The sequence below is a fragment of the Canis lupus genome, chromosome 26, assembly GCF_011100685.1.
Source record: "Canis lupus familiaris isolate Mischka breed German Shepherd chromosome 26, alternate assembly UU_Cfam_GSD_1.0, whole genome shotgun sequence".
NCBI classification, from domain to species: Eukaryota; Metazoa; Chordata; class Mammalia; order Carnivora; family Canidae; genus Canis; species Canis lupus.
This window is the reverse complement of record NC_049247.1, coordinates 14,143,650-14,162,191: the sequence shown is the minus strand read 5'-3', so window position 1 is coordinate 14,162,191 and position 18,542 is coordinate 14,143,650. Positions and strand designations below refer to the sequence as shown.

At 44.7% G+C, this 18,542-nt stretch overlaps 1 protein-coding gene across 1 annotated transcript in view; it reads left to right on the top strand.

Moving 5' to 3' along the window:
• Positions 1-18,542, top strand: part of NOS1 (nitric oxide synthase 1) — an 83,568-nt gene that overhangs the window by 44,319 nt on the left and 20,707 nt on the right. Inside the window, 8 exon segments of the mRNA NM_001195145.1 lie at positions 563-664; positions 2,119-2,313; positions 2,740-2,825; positions 5,386-5,530; positions 6,812-6,916; positions 7,476-7,534; positions 10,689-10,805; positions 15,419-15,593. Coding sequence (NP_001182074.1) covers positions 563-664; positions 2,119-2,313; positions 2,740-2,825; positions 5,386-5,530; positions 6,812-6,916; positions 7,476-7,534; positions 10,689-10,805; positions 15,419-15,593 — 984 coding nt within the window.

The window sequence follows — 18,542 nt, the reverse complement described above, 5'->3', positions numbered from 1 at the left end:
CTTAGGCTCATCCCAGGTCCTGCATGATCCAATCCTGCCTCTCTCCCACCAACTCCCCTGGCTCACTACCCATGCCCCTCAAATACACTGACCTTCTTTCTGTATCTCAGATGGTGCAAGCCTCACCCCACCTCAAGGCTTTTGCACCTGCTGTTCTCTCTGCCTAGAACCTTCCCTCAGTAGACCTGCAGATATCTTGCTTCTTCCCATCATTTTGGTCTTACCTGCTGTGCCACTTCCACGGTCGGCCTTCCCTGACTATCCCGGCCCAACCCAGCCCCCATATCCCTCTTCATCTCATTTCCTTGTCTTATTTTCTCCCTGGGAATTAGCACTCATCATAATATTAACTGTCTCTCTCCCCCACTAGAAGGTAAGCTCAAAAACAAAGGGGCCATCCAAGTCTTTCTAGTTTCCTGCTACCAGTAGGTACTCAACAGAAAAATCTTTTGAGTGAATTCATCTATCTGGCTATGAATTGACTATTCATTGGTGACACTAGCTAGCCCTGTCTCTCCAAAGGTGGCCCAGCCTGTGAGTCTGTGTTTTGTTCTTTTTTCAGGAAGTGGCCAAGAAGATGAACTTGGACATGAGGAAGACATCCTCCCTGTGGAAGGACCAGGCACTGGTGGAAATTAACATTGCTGTCCTCTATAGCTTCCAGGTAGCATAGGGCACACATCCTGGCTGTCCAGTCTCCAGGGGAAACTAAAACTTTCCAGAGGCTTGAAGCAGAATGTCAAGACACCTGGCTGCCAGGGGTGTATCTGTCCGTCAGCAAGGTCTACTTCCCAAAATACATGCCTTAGTCTCCATTTTGGATCTTGGGTGGAGACCATTTGAAGAAGAGATGAATAGATAGGGATGAGGGGCAGTGTGATTTATTGTTTAAGATTTATTAGAATTGAATGGCAGGCATCCTCTGTGTCTTGTCACCTCTTCAGGTTTCAGACTATCACAAAACAGACACAAATACCCCTCTTCATTATCAGAAGCATATAGGCCCCTCAATGCGTGAGGTCAATGAGTGGTATTACGTAGAATGGCTGTAGAATTTATTATCTAAACCACAGTACTTTTGAGTGCAAAAGGACGATGCTGCTAATAATTATGCCAGGGTGACAGCCATAAGCTGGCATTATCCTGGGCAGAAGTCTATAGAAGACTATAGAATAGAGATCACTCTCTGTAATAGAAACCAACTCTGTATCCTCTGGGGGCTGAGAGTCTGGGAAGCTAGGCCCTCTTAGACATACATGGAAGGCACAGACAGTAGAATGAAAGCATCAGGTCATGGATGGACATGAACATGAACTGTGGGTGTAGGGAGAATGGACACACTGGGGAGTATCCCAGGGAAGATACAGGTCGAGATGGGGTGATAGGGAAGGAAGCCCCCTCTTCTCCCTCAACCGTGGAGGAGTGAGGTTTTCAGGAGTCGTTGAGAAGGATACAGTGTAGTTCAGTGGACTGGGAGGACCAGTGAGCCAGAGATGGGAGAGATGGGAGCGGGTGAGTGATTGAGGAAAGAAAATGCAGAAAGGGGTAAGGTTTTGTGGGCAAAGAGGGAAAGCACTGTCTAGACAAGGTGTGAATCCAGGGCAGCTGACCAGAATGGGCCCCAGGGGCTGGTTACCCAGATATGCAGTCCCGCACCTTTACTGTGATTTCTGGGTTTTAATTTTAATCAACTCATCCTCAGTACTTTTTTTTATTTTAAGAGGCTTTTGTATAAGCACCATAAATGGAGAGTCAGTATCAGTTGCCATAAATAGAAGGTGATTATAATATTAATTAATAAGCAAATAAACACAAGGAAAACAATGCAAAGTTGTTAAATTCTAGCTCAGCCCTGTCTGAGGTTCCTCTCTCATGAAAAAGCCAGTGGGGTGGCGGGGGGGAGAGGAAACTTGGCAAGAGAGGCATTAGAGATGTGTTAGTACCAAAAGGAGACTCTCCTGTGGGTATAATTGAGAGAGAAATGTGGAGAGCCACTTCACGTTGCCTAACATCACCTCCAGGACAATATTCTGGGAAACGCTGCTCTATGGGGAAGGGCATCCCAAAATACCCCAGCTGCCCTTTCTTCCTGACTCCTTGTCCCCTTTCTTTCTGCAGAGTGACAAAGTTACCATCGTTGACCACCACTCTGCCACCGAGTCCTTCATTAAGCACATGGAGAATGAATACCGCTGCCGAGGGGGCTGCCCTGCTGACTGGGTGTGGATTGTGCCCCCCATGTCTGGCAGCATCACCCCTGTCTTCCACCAGGAGATGCTCAACTACCGGCTTACCCCCTCCTTCGAATACCAGGTCCTGCCCCTCCCTGCCTCTTTTGTGCTAAGTTTTCAATATTTGGTATGCCTGTTTTGCTTCAAGCATGTCTGAATTCAGATTTGCTCTTTGGACATCTAAGTGCTCCACAGCCAACGTGGCTGATGGCTACCGTATTGGACAGTGTAGCTCTAGCTAAAAGACTAGTGGAGGCAAAGTGAATAGTCAGGGGTCCCCAGGGGAGTGTTTGAGTGGGAACAAGGGCTGAGTGGAAAGGTCTAGCAGGACAATGCAGGGAGACTGGACCAGCTACTCTGCGCAAGGACCCCATGCTCATCACCAGCAGTCCCTTCAAGAGCTGAGGGTTGGACATAGCTGGGAGCCACGAGCACCCAGAAAGTCTTGAGCATCCCCCAGGAGGAGCTGGATTCCCTCACTGTGGTGACCATGGTCCTCTCTTCCCAGCCGGAGCCTTGGAACACCCATGTCTGGAAAGGTACCAATGGGACCCCCACAAAGCGGCGAGCCATCGGTTTCAAGAAGCTGGCAGAGTAAGTCTCCTGAAGTGGGTGGGAGATAGGAATGCCTCCAAAATCAGTGAGCCCCAGTAAAGGAGGCTGCGCTGATGCTTGGCCCTCTGACCCCTTTTGTGATGTGATTTCTCCATCTTCTCTGAACCCCTCATGCCTTCTTTGCCTCAGGATCTGAGATGCAGATGTTGCTTCAACTTTTTTCCTTCCCAGTCTCACATTCCTCACCTCCCATGTCCTAAATTCTTGTCTTGGAGGCAATAGCATGTTGATAAACCAGCTCTCCTAAAAATAATAACTGCACTAGTAATTATAATAAGGATGATAGATTTATAACATTTGCCAATTTCCATGGTATAAATACTCCCCCTCTGGCCAATTTCAAGCTACTAACATGAAGTCACTGCACCCAGAGGTGGGAGGAGCTGGAACAAGCCAACTCGCGAGGGCTCTCACCAAAGGCTGAGCTCTAAACACCACTCATTCATTCTTTCCTTCCTTCCTTCATTTGTCCAACAAATGAATACTGAGGGCCTACTCTGTGCCAGGCACTGTGCTAGGCTCCAGCCATGCCTGATGAGCCAGATAAATGTTGTTCCTGTCAAAGCTCACAGCCATTCATTTCCCAAGAATCACACCAATACAGGAAACATTACAGGTGCCACTGAGGAATGATTCATGGTGCCATAAATAGAGTTAGCCGAGATTGGAAGGTCAGAGAGAGCTTCCTTCAGAAAATGACAATTGGGCTGAAGAATGAGATGAATAGACTTAACCGAGCAAAGGAGGGCAGGAAGGAGATGATGGGCCAGGCCACAGAAGAGTAATGATCCTAAAGAATGTGTGGCCAACCACGGGACCCGCTGACAAGTTAGGTGGGGCTGACAGAGATGATCTAATGGGGATAGCAGCCTTCTCCTAAAGAGACCCACTCAGCAGAGACCCCTGTTTGGAGTTAACCTTTTGGCAGAGGAGCTGGATACACAGTGAGCAACTCTTCCATCAGCACCCTCAGGTCCAGAATTCTCTGGGTACAATCCCATGATGTGCAACAGATGCCATCCATGCCATGAACCCCAGAAGAAAGGCACTGGTGGGTCCTGCAGGGACTGCAGACCTAGGTCCTGGCTCCAGTCACATGGCCCATGGCACCTCTGTCCCTCTATCTCCCACGCTTGTCTCTCTTTCCACCTAACCCCATCTTGCAGCCAAACACATCAGTGGCCATCCTTTCCCTAACAAGAGAATCATGGATATTCTCAGGGAGGGCAGGCTTTGGCTTTAGTTCAGTAGAGCTGTTTTTGGGAGAAGAGGGAGCAAGAAATCTAAAACATTAATTGCACTATTAAGTGTGGGGTAGAAACAATGGTGGTTAATTATAGATGCTTTTTTATGCTCCGATCATGCAAAGGGAATCCTCCAGACACCTTTTATTCTTTTCTGTTTCTCCCTCTTAGCTCGGAGTGCTCCTGCAGTGTGGGTGGTTTCCCTTATTCTAAAAAAATGAATTTCCCACCAGTAATCCCCAGGTGGGGCTAATTAGCAATTTGTCTACTCTAAGGTTCCTTGTTGGACCAGAGGTGCCAGCTCAGAAGGTGAGCCCAGGCATTCCTGAGCCTCTGCCTATCTGCCACCCCCACGCCCTCATTGGCAGGAGGGAAGGAACACTGGTTCTGAATCCTCCATTTAGCTAGAAAGAGCCTAGACTTAATAGTTAGACTCCCCAGGGATTCGGTGGTAGCAGTGTCTTTAAAATTCATTCCTTCCCTCTTTTGTTAGATATTTATTTAGTGCCTATTAGATATCAGGCTCTGTTGTGCAAGATCCTGTATATGAAGCCTGACTAAACTGGAGCAAGTCCTCCTTTTTGGATAAATAAGCCTCTAAAATCCCTTCTAATTCAATACCTGGTGATATATTATTTCTATCACACACACACATACACACATGCACATACAGACACACACTAGAATTAAGCTCCATGTCTATGTTCTTCAGCTCCTATAACTATGCCTGACGCATGATTTAGCACTCAACAAATGTTTGATGAATGAACAAATGAATGAATGAATGAATGAACTATCATCTTTGGGGGCCATGCTTGGCAAACCCAGGTTCTCAGACTAGGATTGGTCAGGCAAGCAACAAACTAACAAAACTAACAACCATGCTAGCTCATGACTAGTTGCTCTTTTTTTTTTTTAAGATTTTATTTATTTATTCATGAGAGAGAGGGAGAGAGAGGCAGAGACACAGGCAGAGGGAAAAACAGGCTCCATGCAGCAAGCCTGTCGTGGGACTCCATCCCGGGTCTCCAGGATCACACCCTGGGCCGATGGCAGCACTAAACCACTAAGCGACCTGGGCTGCCCTAACTAGTTTCTCTTGAGAGATTTAATAAAAGGGTTGATATGGTGCTAAACTTAGGCTTCTAGTGTCCCTGAAACCATCAGAGATCAAGAGAAGAGTAAGTTCTCTCCCATTACATTCCAAGGATCATGATCCTTGCCACAAAGCCCCAGCCTAGCATCTTCCCTCTTTTCTACATTTCCCATTTTCTTCTCCATCCTCTTCTCCCCAGAGCCGTCAAGTTCTCGGCCAAGCTCATGGGGCAAGCAATGGCCAAGAGGGTCAAGGCGACCATCCTTTATGCCACTGAGACGGGCAAGTCACAGGCCTATGCTAAAACCTTGTGTGAGATCTTCAAACATGCTTTTGATGCCAAGGTGGGTAGTGGGCAGTGTCAGTTCCCTGGTTCCATGTGGTAAATACATAGTTGGGAAGGGGAGTGAAGGAAGTTAACAGAGAAAAAGAACCTTTGAGAATGGATGCACAAGCACATCGCAAGGTGCCCATCAGCATGTACAAGCATATTCGTATAAATTTCAGGGGACTTTGATGCCCCTCTTCCCGTGACCTTCCAGGAGTCCAGGAATCACAAAATTAAACCCCATCTCAAAGCAAAATCTTAGAGGGTTGATGAGAAAATATTCTGGGGTCAGTTTGGGAAGCTCTGCATTAAACCCATTTCAATGATATCACAGAGCCTTCAATTTGCAAGTCTGCACAGTTGACCCTTGTGCAACATGGGGGCCAGGGGTGCTGAACATCTGCATGTATCTCTTGACTCCCAAAAACTGAACTACAGATAGCCTATTGTTGACCAGCCTTACATGAACAGTTGATTGACACGTATTTTGTATGTTGTATGTATTATATACTGTATTCTTATAGTAAAGTAAGCTACAGAAAGGAAAATGTTATTAACAAAACCAGAAGGAAGAGAAACTGCATTGACAATACTGTATTGTCCTTATTGGAAAAGAACCACATATAAGTGGACCCACGCAGTTCGAACCCATGTTGTTCAAGGTCAATTGTATTCTAATTTCCAAATGAGAAGGGGATAGAATATAAACGTATTTGTTCATGGCTCACTTATTTTCAAGGAGCCTCTCAGGAGACTGGGCTTCCCTAGAACCTACTTGGAGAAATGTTGCTCAAGAGATGCTAAGATATAGGGCAATATCTTCCCTACGGCAGGGATCTCAGAATTATTTCACCCAGGTCCCATGCTGCTGGAGGGAGGATTAGCAAGGAAGCTGAGCAGACTTGGGCAGATCCAGCTGGGCCATTCTCAGCCTATATGTGGTCAAGAAGATTCCACAACCAGTTGATTATAAGCCCAAGGATCTCCATCAAGATCTGTCTCTATTAGCAGCTAACCCCTTCCACCACTGCCCCAGGTTCTTTATGGTCCTTCAGGCCGCTGTGACCACAGAAAGGTCCCACACTGCCAAAAATTTTAGGTCTACCAACTTGAGCCCATTGAAATAGTGACACTCAGAACTTTTAGTTCTCCTTCCAAAGGCAACAGCTCAAGATGACTTATCTTGTTCCCTTGTCTCTCTTCTCCTTCCCCCATCACTTTTTGTTCTCTCTTATCTCTTCTCTTGCCACCTTCTCCCTTCCTCTCCCCCACCATTCCTTCACCCTTGCCCTCCTAGGTGATGTCCATGGAAGAATATGACATTGTACACCTGGAGCATGAAACTCTGGTCCTGGTGGTTACCAGCACTTTTGGCAATGGAGACCCACCTGAGAATGGGGAGGTAAGATGAGCTTTCACCTATTCTAGCATGTTCTCCATTGGGGAGGTGGGGGGGAGCAGTTATACCTGCCCGTCAGTAGCAAATCCTCCCAGAGCCTCAAAAGCCTGTGACTTTGATTTGGATCCAAGTTCCACAGAGATTGGACACTTCCCAGACCTCAATCTCTCAGTGTCCACTGACTAGCCAATTCCAGGTGAAAATGCTGTTTGCCTGAGTGAGCTGTTGCTTTGGATTGGATGCTCCAATCAGGACCTTGGCATCCCCTGCTCCAGCTGAGAGAAGTGGGGACAATCTCTTTACAAAGAGAAAGCCACAATGAGGGTTTTTGAGCTGGGGGTAAAAGGTTCACACCTGTAGCCCCTTCATCAGCTGGCCCTTCCAAATGCACCTGCAGCTGGAGTACAGCTGCCCAGCCTGAACCCCAGACCATCTCTAGTATCCTGGCCCCTGGAGCCATTAGGCTCCTCTTGTGCCAGCCAGGACCCCAGACTCTCAATGCCCAACCCTATTCCGCGTTTCGAAATCCGTGCTTCACGTTTCAATCCATTTTGGCTTCCAGAAATTCGGCTGTGCTTTGATGGAAATGAGACATCCCAACTCTGTGCATGAGGAAAGGAAGTAAGTGAATGACCCTCCAGGGTCACATTACACACTCTGGAAGCAGCTGAAGATTATCTTTTGGCATCTGGGTTTCACATTTGAGTGCTGGCGGGTTTTTGTGACCTGAAGTCCATTTGTGAGCAGTTTTAGCTGGTGGGTGTCTGGGGTCCACTGGGGCTGATATTTTGACTTCTCTGGTGACTGCACTGCCCCAAGTCCCAGTTTCTTTTTCCATCAAATAGGGCTTGTTATACCTGCCTTAACTTCTTAACTTGTAAGAATCAAAGGAGAAAATAGATGTAAGCATCTTGTGAAAGCTTAGGAGCCCCATGTAAACACCAGTTCTTACTATTTTTCCTCTTTGGAAACCTAGCTTCAAAATTAATGAAAATGAGCTTCTTTCCCCACAACTGTTCCATCAGATGGAGTTGCCGGCTAATGTAGAGGTTGAGTTCAGAAGATAAGATACCTCATAAGGCAAAAAAAAAAAAAAAAAAAAAAAAAAAAATGCCTGTAGCCAAAAGATGTTCATAGTGAAATTGCATTCCAATGTGGTGTTGGGTTTGAAAGATATTTTGTAAGGTGACAAACACCTGTAATCCTGAGTACCCTTGCAAAGCCCAAAGTCCTGCATAAAGTAGAGAACATATGGCGTGTGCAAGCTGAGCTATCTTTCGGTGAGACCAACACAGTGTCCCCTCCAGCATGGAGCAGAGCAAATGCCATAGCTGACTGCTACTTAGAGGCCATAGTCTGCAGAAAACCTCTCCTGGTTTTCTCATAGCCAAGCACCTGTTGGCGAGTTCACATACATTCCACATCCAAGGGATAGCTGTGTCCCTCCTGCTCAGCCACCTTTGTCCCCACTCTCCCTGTCCCTCTCCTTCCTAGGTGATCACCACAGGCTCCCCCTCACCCCTCCTTCAGGGAGAGAGAGGGCACCATCCTTTCTCCCCTCTAGGTACCCGGAACCCTTGCGTTTCTTTCCCCGTAAAGGGCCTCCCCTCCCCCAAGGTGACACAGAAGTCCATGGTCTGGCTGCAGTTCGTGACAGCCAGCAGAGGTAGAGTGTGTGTGCGTGTGTGCATGTGCGTGTGTGCGTATGTGCATGTGCATGTGTGTGTGTGCCCATCTGTGTGTGCACACGTTGGTGCACATGTATGCACCATGTTTGTGTATGCGTGTGGGCATGTGTGTGCACATGTGCATGCATGCCCAGTGCCAAAGCATCCAAGGACACATGTGGGTCTCAAGGAGACCTGAGTTCTAACCCAGGCTGTGCCACTCACTCACTAAGTAACCTTGAGCAAGGCATTTGACCTCTCTGGGTCTCAGTCTTTCTCATCTGCCAAATGGGGAGAAATCGTCTCCGCCCTAACTACCTCTGGGAGTTGTTGAGAGGATCAAAGGATAAAAACAAAGAGGAAAGCGTTTGGAAAAACCTCAAACCTCATACAAATACATGTGCTATTATTTTTAACCCACAAGCATCAACCATCCCTCCCACACTAACAACACAGCCACCCCCTGATATGTTGCATGACTTATTTGCAGAAATGACTCAATGTGAGACTATTTTAGGGCAGAAAATACACTTACATATATTTAGAACTTTCCTGACGCTGGAACAAAAACTTTGAAGAACGTCCAGCTTACAAGCCCTGCTGCCAGAATGCGCAATGTCTTTTTTTGTCTTTTGCACTCAGATTTGTCTGTTGAGACGTTTTGTTTTGGTTTGGGTGTTGGTCTTTTGTTTTGGGAGGAGTCGTTTTGTTGTGTTTTTTGGTCTTTTATTGTGTTTTTATGTTTTGTTTTTGCCTCGTCTAAGAACAAAACTTCCCACTTTGGGAGGAGAACAGGGAAACTGGATTTTTTTTTTTTTTTTGAAGTCTCAAGTCTCCTGAGCCTCTCGTACTGAGGTTTGAGTCCCAGTGACATCTTCCTTCTGCTTCAAAATAGTTTAATAAGAAGTTGAATCTCTTTTCATGCCATGTCTCAGTGCTGAACATTTTCCACGTTTACTTGAAACGGGAAAAGTGACAGATCCTTGAAGTGTACAAGAACCGTAACTTACTAGAAAGAGAATGTTGAATGGGAGCTGTCCAGCATAATCCAATAAAACTTTCTAGGATGGTGTAAATGTTCTATATCTGTGCCATCCAATACGGCAGCCACGCCACATGTGGCTCCTGAGCACTTGCTAGTGAGGAACAGATTTTTAACTGTATTTATTTCAAATCAATTTGACTTTGTTTTTTTAAGGTTTTATTTATTTATTCATGAGAGACACACAGAGAGAGGCAGAAACATAGGCAGACCGAGCACAGGGAGTCCAATGCGGGACTCTATCAGGATCCCGGGATCCCACCCTGAGCCAAAGGCAGGTGCTTAACCACTGAACCACGGAGGCATCCCTAACTTTATGTTTAGATAGACACACATGGCTACCGGGGCACCTGGGTGACTCAGACGGTTAAGTGTCTGCCTTTGGCTCAGGTCATGATCCCAGGGTCCTGGGGTCGAGCCCCGCATCAGGCTTCCTGTTCAGCAGGTTTCTGCTTCTCCCTCTCCCTCTGTGATCTCTCTCGCTCTCTCACTGTCTTTCAAATAAATGGATAAAACCTTAAAAAAAAAAAAAGACGCACATAGCTACTACATAGTGGACAGCACAGGTTAGTTCCTGGCTACTCAAAGTGAGTTCTGGGGACCACCAGCATTAGCATCCCTTGAGTGCTCATTAGAAATGCAGAAACTCAGGTCCTACCTGGATCTGCTGAATCAGAACCTGCACTTTAACAGCATCCCAGGATGATTCTTGTGCTTGTTAAAATTTGGGAAGCAAGGAAGCTTGGTCTCATAGTTAGGGGATGGTCTATTCTATTTGTGACTTTTTGCCAATTAAATCATCTTGACCGTTTCATTCTCAAGATTCCTGAGTCGAGTGTGGTCAGGAACCTTTTAAATACACGTAGTGTCATGTGCCGATGGCTAGCTATCGTCGTGATGGATGAGGGTAAGTTGATCCATTCTGGAAGCATCCATAGAAGCATTATGGTCTCAACATGTAAGAGAAGGTCCTAGAAACAGGGCTTGTCATGTGAAGGTCCATTGGGACATTGACCCCAGAGGGAGTTCCAAGCCAGAACTCACAGGCTGTCTTCTGTTTTGGCAGGAGCTACAAAGTCCGGTTCAATAGTGTTTCCTCATATTCTGATTCTCATAAGTCATCGGGTGATGGGCCAGACCTCAGAGACAACTTTGAGAGTGCTGGACCCCTGGCAAATGTGAGGTGAGCAGGGGCCGTGGGCATCAGGGAAGATATCTTGGGGAACTGGATTCAGTTGCAAAGTGGGCTCTTTGTTTGGGGGGAGGGTCTCCCTTCTACTCCCATCCATCTCTTGAATAACCAGCTGCACGCTGGTTGTCTGGGGACTGTACCCGCCCTGGTAAAGCATGCTACCTGGGCTCTCCTGTGACCTCTTCCTGTACATACTCTCAGAGCTCCATTGCCCAATCTCAACCCATCATCAGCACATCATTTGTGCTGAAGGATGTTCTTCCCTAGAAATTTCTCACTGAACTGCCCTTCCTAGTGATACATTTTACACCAAACTTTTGGGGACACCCTGCCATGCCTCAGTCACTCTCAACCCTGGATACACATCAAAATTGTTTGGAGATGTTTGTAGTATACCAATAACCAAGCCCTATTTCCAGAGATTCCTGTGTAACTGGTCTAGAATTGGGCCCAAGCTTTGCTTTTTAGTTTCTTTATTACCCCAAGTGCCTCTAATGTGCAGTCAGAGTCAAAAAATATTGGCCCAACCCCCTACTTATCAGAGTACAGTGGTCACTTACCAAGAGATCACTTTAGGTAGATGGACAGATATTTTGTATTTCAACAATTGTGAATTAAGTTCAATGAGCATTTAGGAAGAAAGGAAACTAGATGTCAGGTCCTTGGTTTTGCCAATGTCCATAAACACAGCTAATCTAAGCCAAGTATCGGGCCTGGCCACAAATCTTCCTGACCTTTGCCAACCGAACCTTCTCATACCTGCTCAGGGCAATGCTTGCTAGATGATACACATCACAGGGGTCCTGGATATTGAGGTATTATGTCCAGCAGGGCACTTTTTTAATAGACTTTATTTTTTTAAAGCATTTTTAGGTTCCCTGCAAAACTGAGAGGAAGATATAGAGATTTCCCATATTACTCCCTTCCCAGCCCCCAACAAAAACAGCCTCCTCCAGCACCACCATCTCCACCCAGGATGGTACATTTGTACAGTTGATGGACCTACACTGACACATCATTATCACACAAACTACATAATTTATATTAGGGTTCATTCTTGGTGTAATTCATTCTGTGACGTTTGACATCAGGGCATTGTTTTAGCTTGACATTGAACATCAGTTTTGTACATTGACAGTCAGACCCATTTTTTCCTTATGAAATCTATCATGGCTTAGAGCAGGCATTGGCAGGCTGCAGCCTGCAGGTGCAACACAGCCTGACCACTGTGTGCTCTTACATAGCCCGTGAGCTGGGAATGGTTTTTACAATAGAGCATTTGTAATTCACCTGATGAAAGAAAACATTACTGCTGAACTCCAATTAAGCAAAACTCTACCCCCCCCCAAAAAAAGGGACTTCTATCTTCATAAGTAGGCACAGTACTAAAACATTATCCTCAATAACTATAATAATAATAATCTTTAAAAACTTTTTTTGTTAATAAAAATGCACAGGCATTTGTTTTCCATCTCTTATGTAAGTATCTACAGAATAGCTTCGATTTTGCTTCTTGTCCTAGAAACCTAAAAGTATTTACTCTCTGGCCCCATGTTTAAGAAGTTTACGTTATTCTGTATGTTAACAAATTGAACACCAATAAAAAATAAATTTATTAAAATAAATATAAATAAAATAATAAAAATAAATAAATTTTTTAAAAAAGAAAATATCTCAATGACTTTCAAGCATCATTTATTATTATTCGTGCAGCACAATTTCCTTTAATTGTTGATTACCAATGTATTTTCTGCATTAATAAAATGCAATTTTAATAAAAAACAAAAAAAGAAGAAGTTTGCCAGTTCCTGGTTTGGAGACTTAAAATGGGAAGTTTGCAATCATAAGGTAAAGATAGGGACACCTCGATGGCTCAGCAGTTGAGCATCTGCCTTTGGCACAGGGCATGATCACAGGCTGAGATCCCAGGACTCAGTCCCACATCAGGCTCCTTGCATGGAGCCTGCTTCTCCCTCTGCCTGTGTCTCTGCCTCTTTCTCTCTTTGTCTCTCATGAATAAATAAATAAAATATTTAAAAAATATTTAAAAATAAGGGAAAGTTGTTGGTGGAAATGGGAGTCTAGGAAATAACTGGACTTCAGGTCTTCAGGTGTACCAGGAAACATATTAATGAATGAATCACCTGAGCCATCTGGTAGTGAACACAACTGAGTTTGATAAGCTAATGAGTACAAATTTAAAGCAAGTTAAACAGCAGTAATAAGGAAATAATAGTATCAGTGGAAGTCATGAATGGCAGATGCCATGAACATAAGTATTGCATATTTGAGGAACAACATCATAACTACAGTCATGACTGGTGCTAGGAATTTTCAGTCTCTGTGAGGCTGAGGCTAAGGGGCATGGCTTGGGGCAGAAATGCTCCTTCTGGGTCCCTTCCAAACAGTCCACTCCTGGTTACTAGCTGTCCTACCTGTCACACTACCATCCTTGAAGGAGAATGTGAGGAATCCAGCTCTAGGAAGATGACAGGTGAAGGAGTGATGGGAGGAAAACACTGCCTAATCCCACGTACTTTCCTTGGAAAGGCTCTACAAGCTCAGGGAAAGAAGGGCAGGAAAAGAGAAGAGGCTCAGTGAGGGAGCATGCATGTAATTTTCAGAGGACTGGATATTAACCTATGCTAATTCTCACTGGATCTGGGAGACACCTGGACCCATCTCCAGCGCATTCTCCAACGACAGAGAGAATGGGAATCCCTTCCTAGCTTCCCCTCCTCCTTCCCTACATCCCCCATCTCAATCTTTGGCCAACTTGACCCCTTCATCCTAAACAAAGAGATTCAAAGGCCGAGCCAGAGCCAGCCTGGAATAGCTGACACAGCTCCACTCCTGGGCTTGTCTGAGATGACGGTCTACGGCAGAAAACTCCAACCCAGGAAAGAAGTGGGGTGGGGTGTTCTTGTCCCACTTGTCAACCTGTCCCTCTGGTCCCCTTGAGGTCGAGATACGCAGCTAGGACCAAGCCCTGGAAGTGTGACATAAAGGGTCTGTAGGACAGTCAATTAGCAAGAGTGGCCGTCTGAGACACAGCCCTTCTCTTCTCGTACTCCAGTCAAGGCAGCCCATCTTAACAGAGAGGAAACTCTCATTAACTTGACCCCCTGCTGATTCAAACAGCCACCTTTTCTTGGTGGCACCTAGGCAAAGAGTGTTTGTGAAGCAAATTAATTTCATAGACATCACAAGGGGTGGAGTCAGCATATTTATAAATCTTTCATCCCCTTTTAGAATAACCTGTTTGCACACCAATATTTGATGTGGGGTTTTTTTAAGATTTTTGCTTTAATCCCAGTTGGTTAACATACAGTGAACATTTGATGTGTTAATGACGAGTCCTTCTGATCCCCTCATTAATACAGGTCCCTGAAGACCTCTGTATTGTGATTTTTTGTTATCTTTGTACTTAAAACTCATCTGGTTGTGTCCCTTATAGAATTCAAGCCTTCCCCAAAAAGTAGACTAATTTCTCCAGCTTAAAAAGGGACACATGAAAAGCAGCCAACGGTTCTGGGTCATTGGTATCCCTATCTAACTCATCCTCCTTGGGACCATTGGGAATTCTCGCCCAAGGATGGTCACACCTAACAGAGACCAGAAGGAAAGGAGGACAGGCCCCAAGGGCTCCCAGATTTTATTTTATTTTTTTTTAAAGATTTTATTTATTCATGAGACAGAGAGAGAGAGAGGCAGAGACACAGGCAGAGGGAAAAGCAGACTCCATGCAGGGAGCCCATGCGGGACTCGATCCCGGATCCTGGAATCACACCCTGAGCCGAAGGCAGACGCTCAACCGTTGAGCCACCCAGGCATCCCAGGGCTCCCGGATTTTAAAACAGCCTTCGCTGGGTGGGCTTGGGGCTGTCTGACCACCATGGGCTAAACACCGTCCTCATAGAGATACCAGATGTCTTGGTCTGCTCTGGCCGCCATAACAAAATACCAGAGTGGGTGACTTCAACAACAGGTATTTATTTCCTTGCACTTCTAGAGGCTATAAGTCCAACATGAAGGTGCCAGTAGGATTGGTTTCTGGTGAAGCCCCTCTTCCTGGCTTATAGATGGCCACCTTCTTGCCCTGCCCTCACATGGCCTCTCCTCTCTGCAGGGTCAGAGTGAGAGAGTGCTATTGGTGTCTCTTCTAAGGACACCAGGCCTGGGGCGCCTAGCTGGCTCAGGCAGTTAAGCATCTGCTTTTAGCCCAGGTCATGATCCCAGGGTCCTGGGATCAAGTCTCATGTCAGGCTCCCCACTCAGCAGGGAGTCTGCTTCTCCCTCTCCCTCTGCTACTCCCCCTGCTCATGCTCTCTCTCTCTCTCATAAATAAATAAATAAATAAATAAATAAATAAATAAATAAATAATTTTTTTAAAAAGACACCAGTCCTATTAGACTAGGGCCCAACCTTAGGAATCATTTACCACCTTAAAGGCCCCATCTCGAAATATGGTCGCATTGGGAGTGAGGATTTCAACATATGAATTTGACAGCATGGGAGGGGAAGGGCATAGAGTCCATAATACCAGACTCCCCCTCATGCTCCACAGTCCTCTAGCACAGACCTTTTGTTGTCTCCTTGACAGGTTCTCTGTGTTTGGCCTTGGCTCCCGGGCTTACCCTCACTTTTGCGCCTTTGGACATGCTGTGGACACCCTCCTGGAGGAGCTGGGAGGAGAGAGAATCCTGAAGATGAGGGAAGGGGATGAGCTCTGTGGACAGGAAGAGGCTTTCAGGACTTGGGCCAAGAAGGTCTTCAAGGTAACCACCTGCCCAGATCTCAGAGACCCAGGGGGAGAAGTCATGCTCCAAAGACAGAGTACCCATTCCATTAGAAATAGAAGAAACTTGGGAGAACCCCTGGTATTTCCCCCGTGTGTCCAGCCAGGATATACCTTTAAACAACTCAGATGAGTTTGGGTGGTCTTAAAACAAACATTCTCCATCCAGAATCTAACCTCCTGCATTATGCATAGGGACTTGGTCTATTAAAAAAAATTATAGTCTTGGGACTTCAGAGCTGGGAGGAATTAATTGATCCCTCACTCACATCAAGTTGGTTAGCCAAACCAAAGGGCCATGCCTCACCCTAGAACTCAGATCTCTGATTTGTCTACTTTGACAAGCTTCTCCCTCCTGTGCTAGATCTCTGTTAACCAATACAGGGGCCACTAGTCCCATGTGCTATTTAAATGTAAATGTAAATGAATGCACATTTAATAGGATGAATGGATAAGTGAATATGTTATGTCTAGACAATGGAATATTACTCAGCCATGAAAAGGATGAAACAATGACACCAGCTACACCATGAATCAGCCTCATAAACATGAAGAACGAAAGAAGCCCGGCACAAAAGGTCTATGTTTCCATCTATAGGAAATGTCCAGAATAGGCAAATCCATACAGAGATTAGATTCGTGGTTGCCAGGGGTCTGGAGAAGTGGAAAATGGGAATGATTGCTAATGGATACAGGGTTACTTCTGGGGGAATGAGAATGTTCCAGAACTGGATAGCAGTGGTGGTTGCACAACTTTGTAAATACACTAAAAACCATGGAACTATACATTTTCAAATGATGAATTATATATTACATGGAAAATTTCTAGGGCACCTGGCTATTTCAATAGGTTAAGCCTCTGCCTTCCCCTCAGGTCATGATCCCAGAGTCCCAAGATTGAGCCCCACATTGGGCTCCCTGCTCAGCTTCTCCCTCTGCCCCTCACCCCACCCATGCTCTCTCTCTCTCTCTCTCAAATTAATAAAAATCTTTTAAAAAATAAAAGAAAATTTTCTGTGCATACATACATAGAAATAAGTAATATTAATTATTATTAAGATTAATAATTATGATTAGTAGTTAATGTCAATAATTTATATATTTTTTTAAAGATTTTATTTATGTATTCATGAGAATACACAGAGAGGAGAGAGAGAGGCAGAGACACAGGCAGAGGGAGAAGCAGGCTCCATGCAGGGAGCCTGACGTGGGACTCAATCCTGGGTCTCCAGGATCACACCCTGGGCTGAAGGCGGCGCTAAACTGCTGAGCCACCCGGGCTGCCCAAGATCAATAATTTATATTACATAAAATTACTAAATATGTATTTAATATGCCACAAATAATATTAAAAATTTTAATAATTATATTTTTAATTCTATTTAATACCCATATTAATTAGATCCTATTTAAAAATCCCATTCCTTGGCTGTGAATTTCATGTACTCAGTAGCCACAAGTAGCTAGTGGTCACCACAGAAAACAGCACAGAATATTCCTATCATAGAAAATACTAATAATGACTTTCTATCTGTATGTGGGATATGATTCGATTAGCCATCCTAGGAGAAGCAAAAAGCCATGAGTGCTGATCCCTTACCTTTCCCTGCTTCTTCCTCCATGCCAGAATGCATTCTCTTCAGCAGCCATAGGAGAAAGAGCACTTTACAACCTCCTATCACTCAGTTGGCACTTTCCATCCCTCATGCAAATGCAGATAAGGAAAAAAAAGGGGAAACTGAGGCCCTTGAGCTATACAGATATCTGTGGGGGAAGGCTGTGTCCACAAACCTGTTTCTGCATTTCTTCCTAGACAAGGTAAAATTGAGATGACTTGGCTTTTGTTATCTTGAGATCACTGTGGTTCTTGACTTCCATCAGCCAATTTAATTGAGTACCCCAGAAACAGGGCCTGTTACAAGCCACCATGCCCTTCAGCTATCACCAGCCCCCATTCTCCTACCAAACTCCCAGTCTTGGCAACCACTAATCTACTTTCTGTCTCTGTAAATTCATCTATTCTGGATATTTTGTATGAATGAAATCATAGTATGTGGTCTTTTGAAACTGGCTCATTTCACTTAGCATCTTGTTTTCAAGGTCATCCACATTATAGTATATATCAGCACTTCATTGCTTTTTATGGCCAAATAATATTCCACTGTATGTATATATCATATTTTGTTTAACCATCCATCAGTTGATGGACATTTAGATTGTTTGAAAATCAACATAAGGCCAAAGAAATGGTTAAAGCTACCCTTAAAAACCTCTTGAATTGAGGCACCTAGGTGGGTCAGTCAGTTAAGCATCCCACCCTTGGTTTTGGTTCAGGTCATGATCTTAGGGTTGTAGGATCGAGCCCCACATCAGGCTCCGTGCTCAGCACAGAGTCTGCTTGAGATTCTCTCGCTCCTTCTCCCTCTGCCCCTCCCCCCTTGTTCGTGTGCTCATTCTCTCTCTTGCTCTCTCTCTCTCAAATAAATAAATAATTTTAAAACTCTTGAATTATCCATGGCTTTTATCCCAAAACTTGAATTCCAAATAATAATTCTTTGGACTATTAAAGTCAGAGAACTTATGCACTTGCAAAAGAAAAACATAAGAAAATTTCATAGGTGTTCAAACATTCAGTATGTTCTGCTTTTAAGGTAATTGGGTTGTAGAAGGGGAGGTGGGTAGGAGGATAGGGTAACTAGGTGACTAAGGAGGGCACACAATGAGATGAGCACTGGGTGTTATACTATATGTTGGCAAATTGAATTTATTAAAAAAAATTTTATTTTTTTTAAATAAAAAAAGTTTTTAAGTATTTGAATCTTTAGAGGAAGATAAGTTCTAAGGTGTTTCTTTTCTCTTTTTTAAGATTTTAATTTTTTTAAAAGATTTTATTTATTAATGAGAGACAGAAAGAGAGAGGCAGAAACAC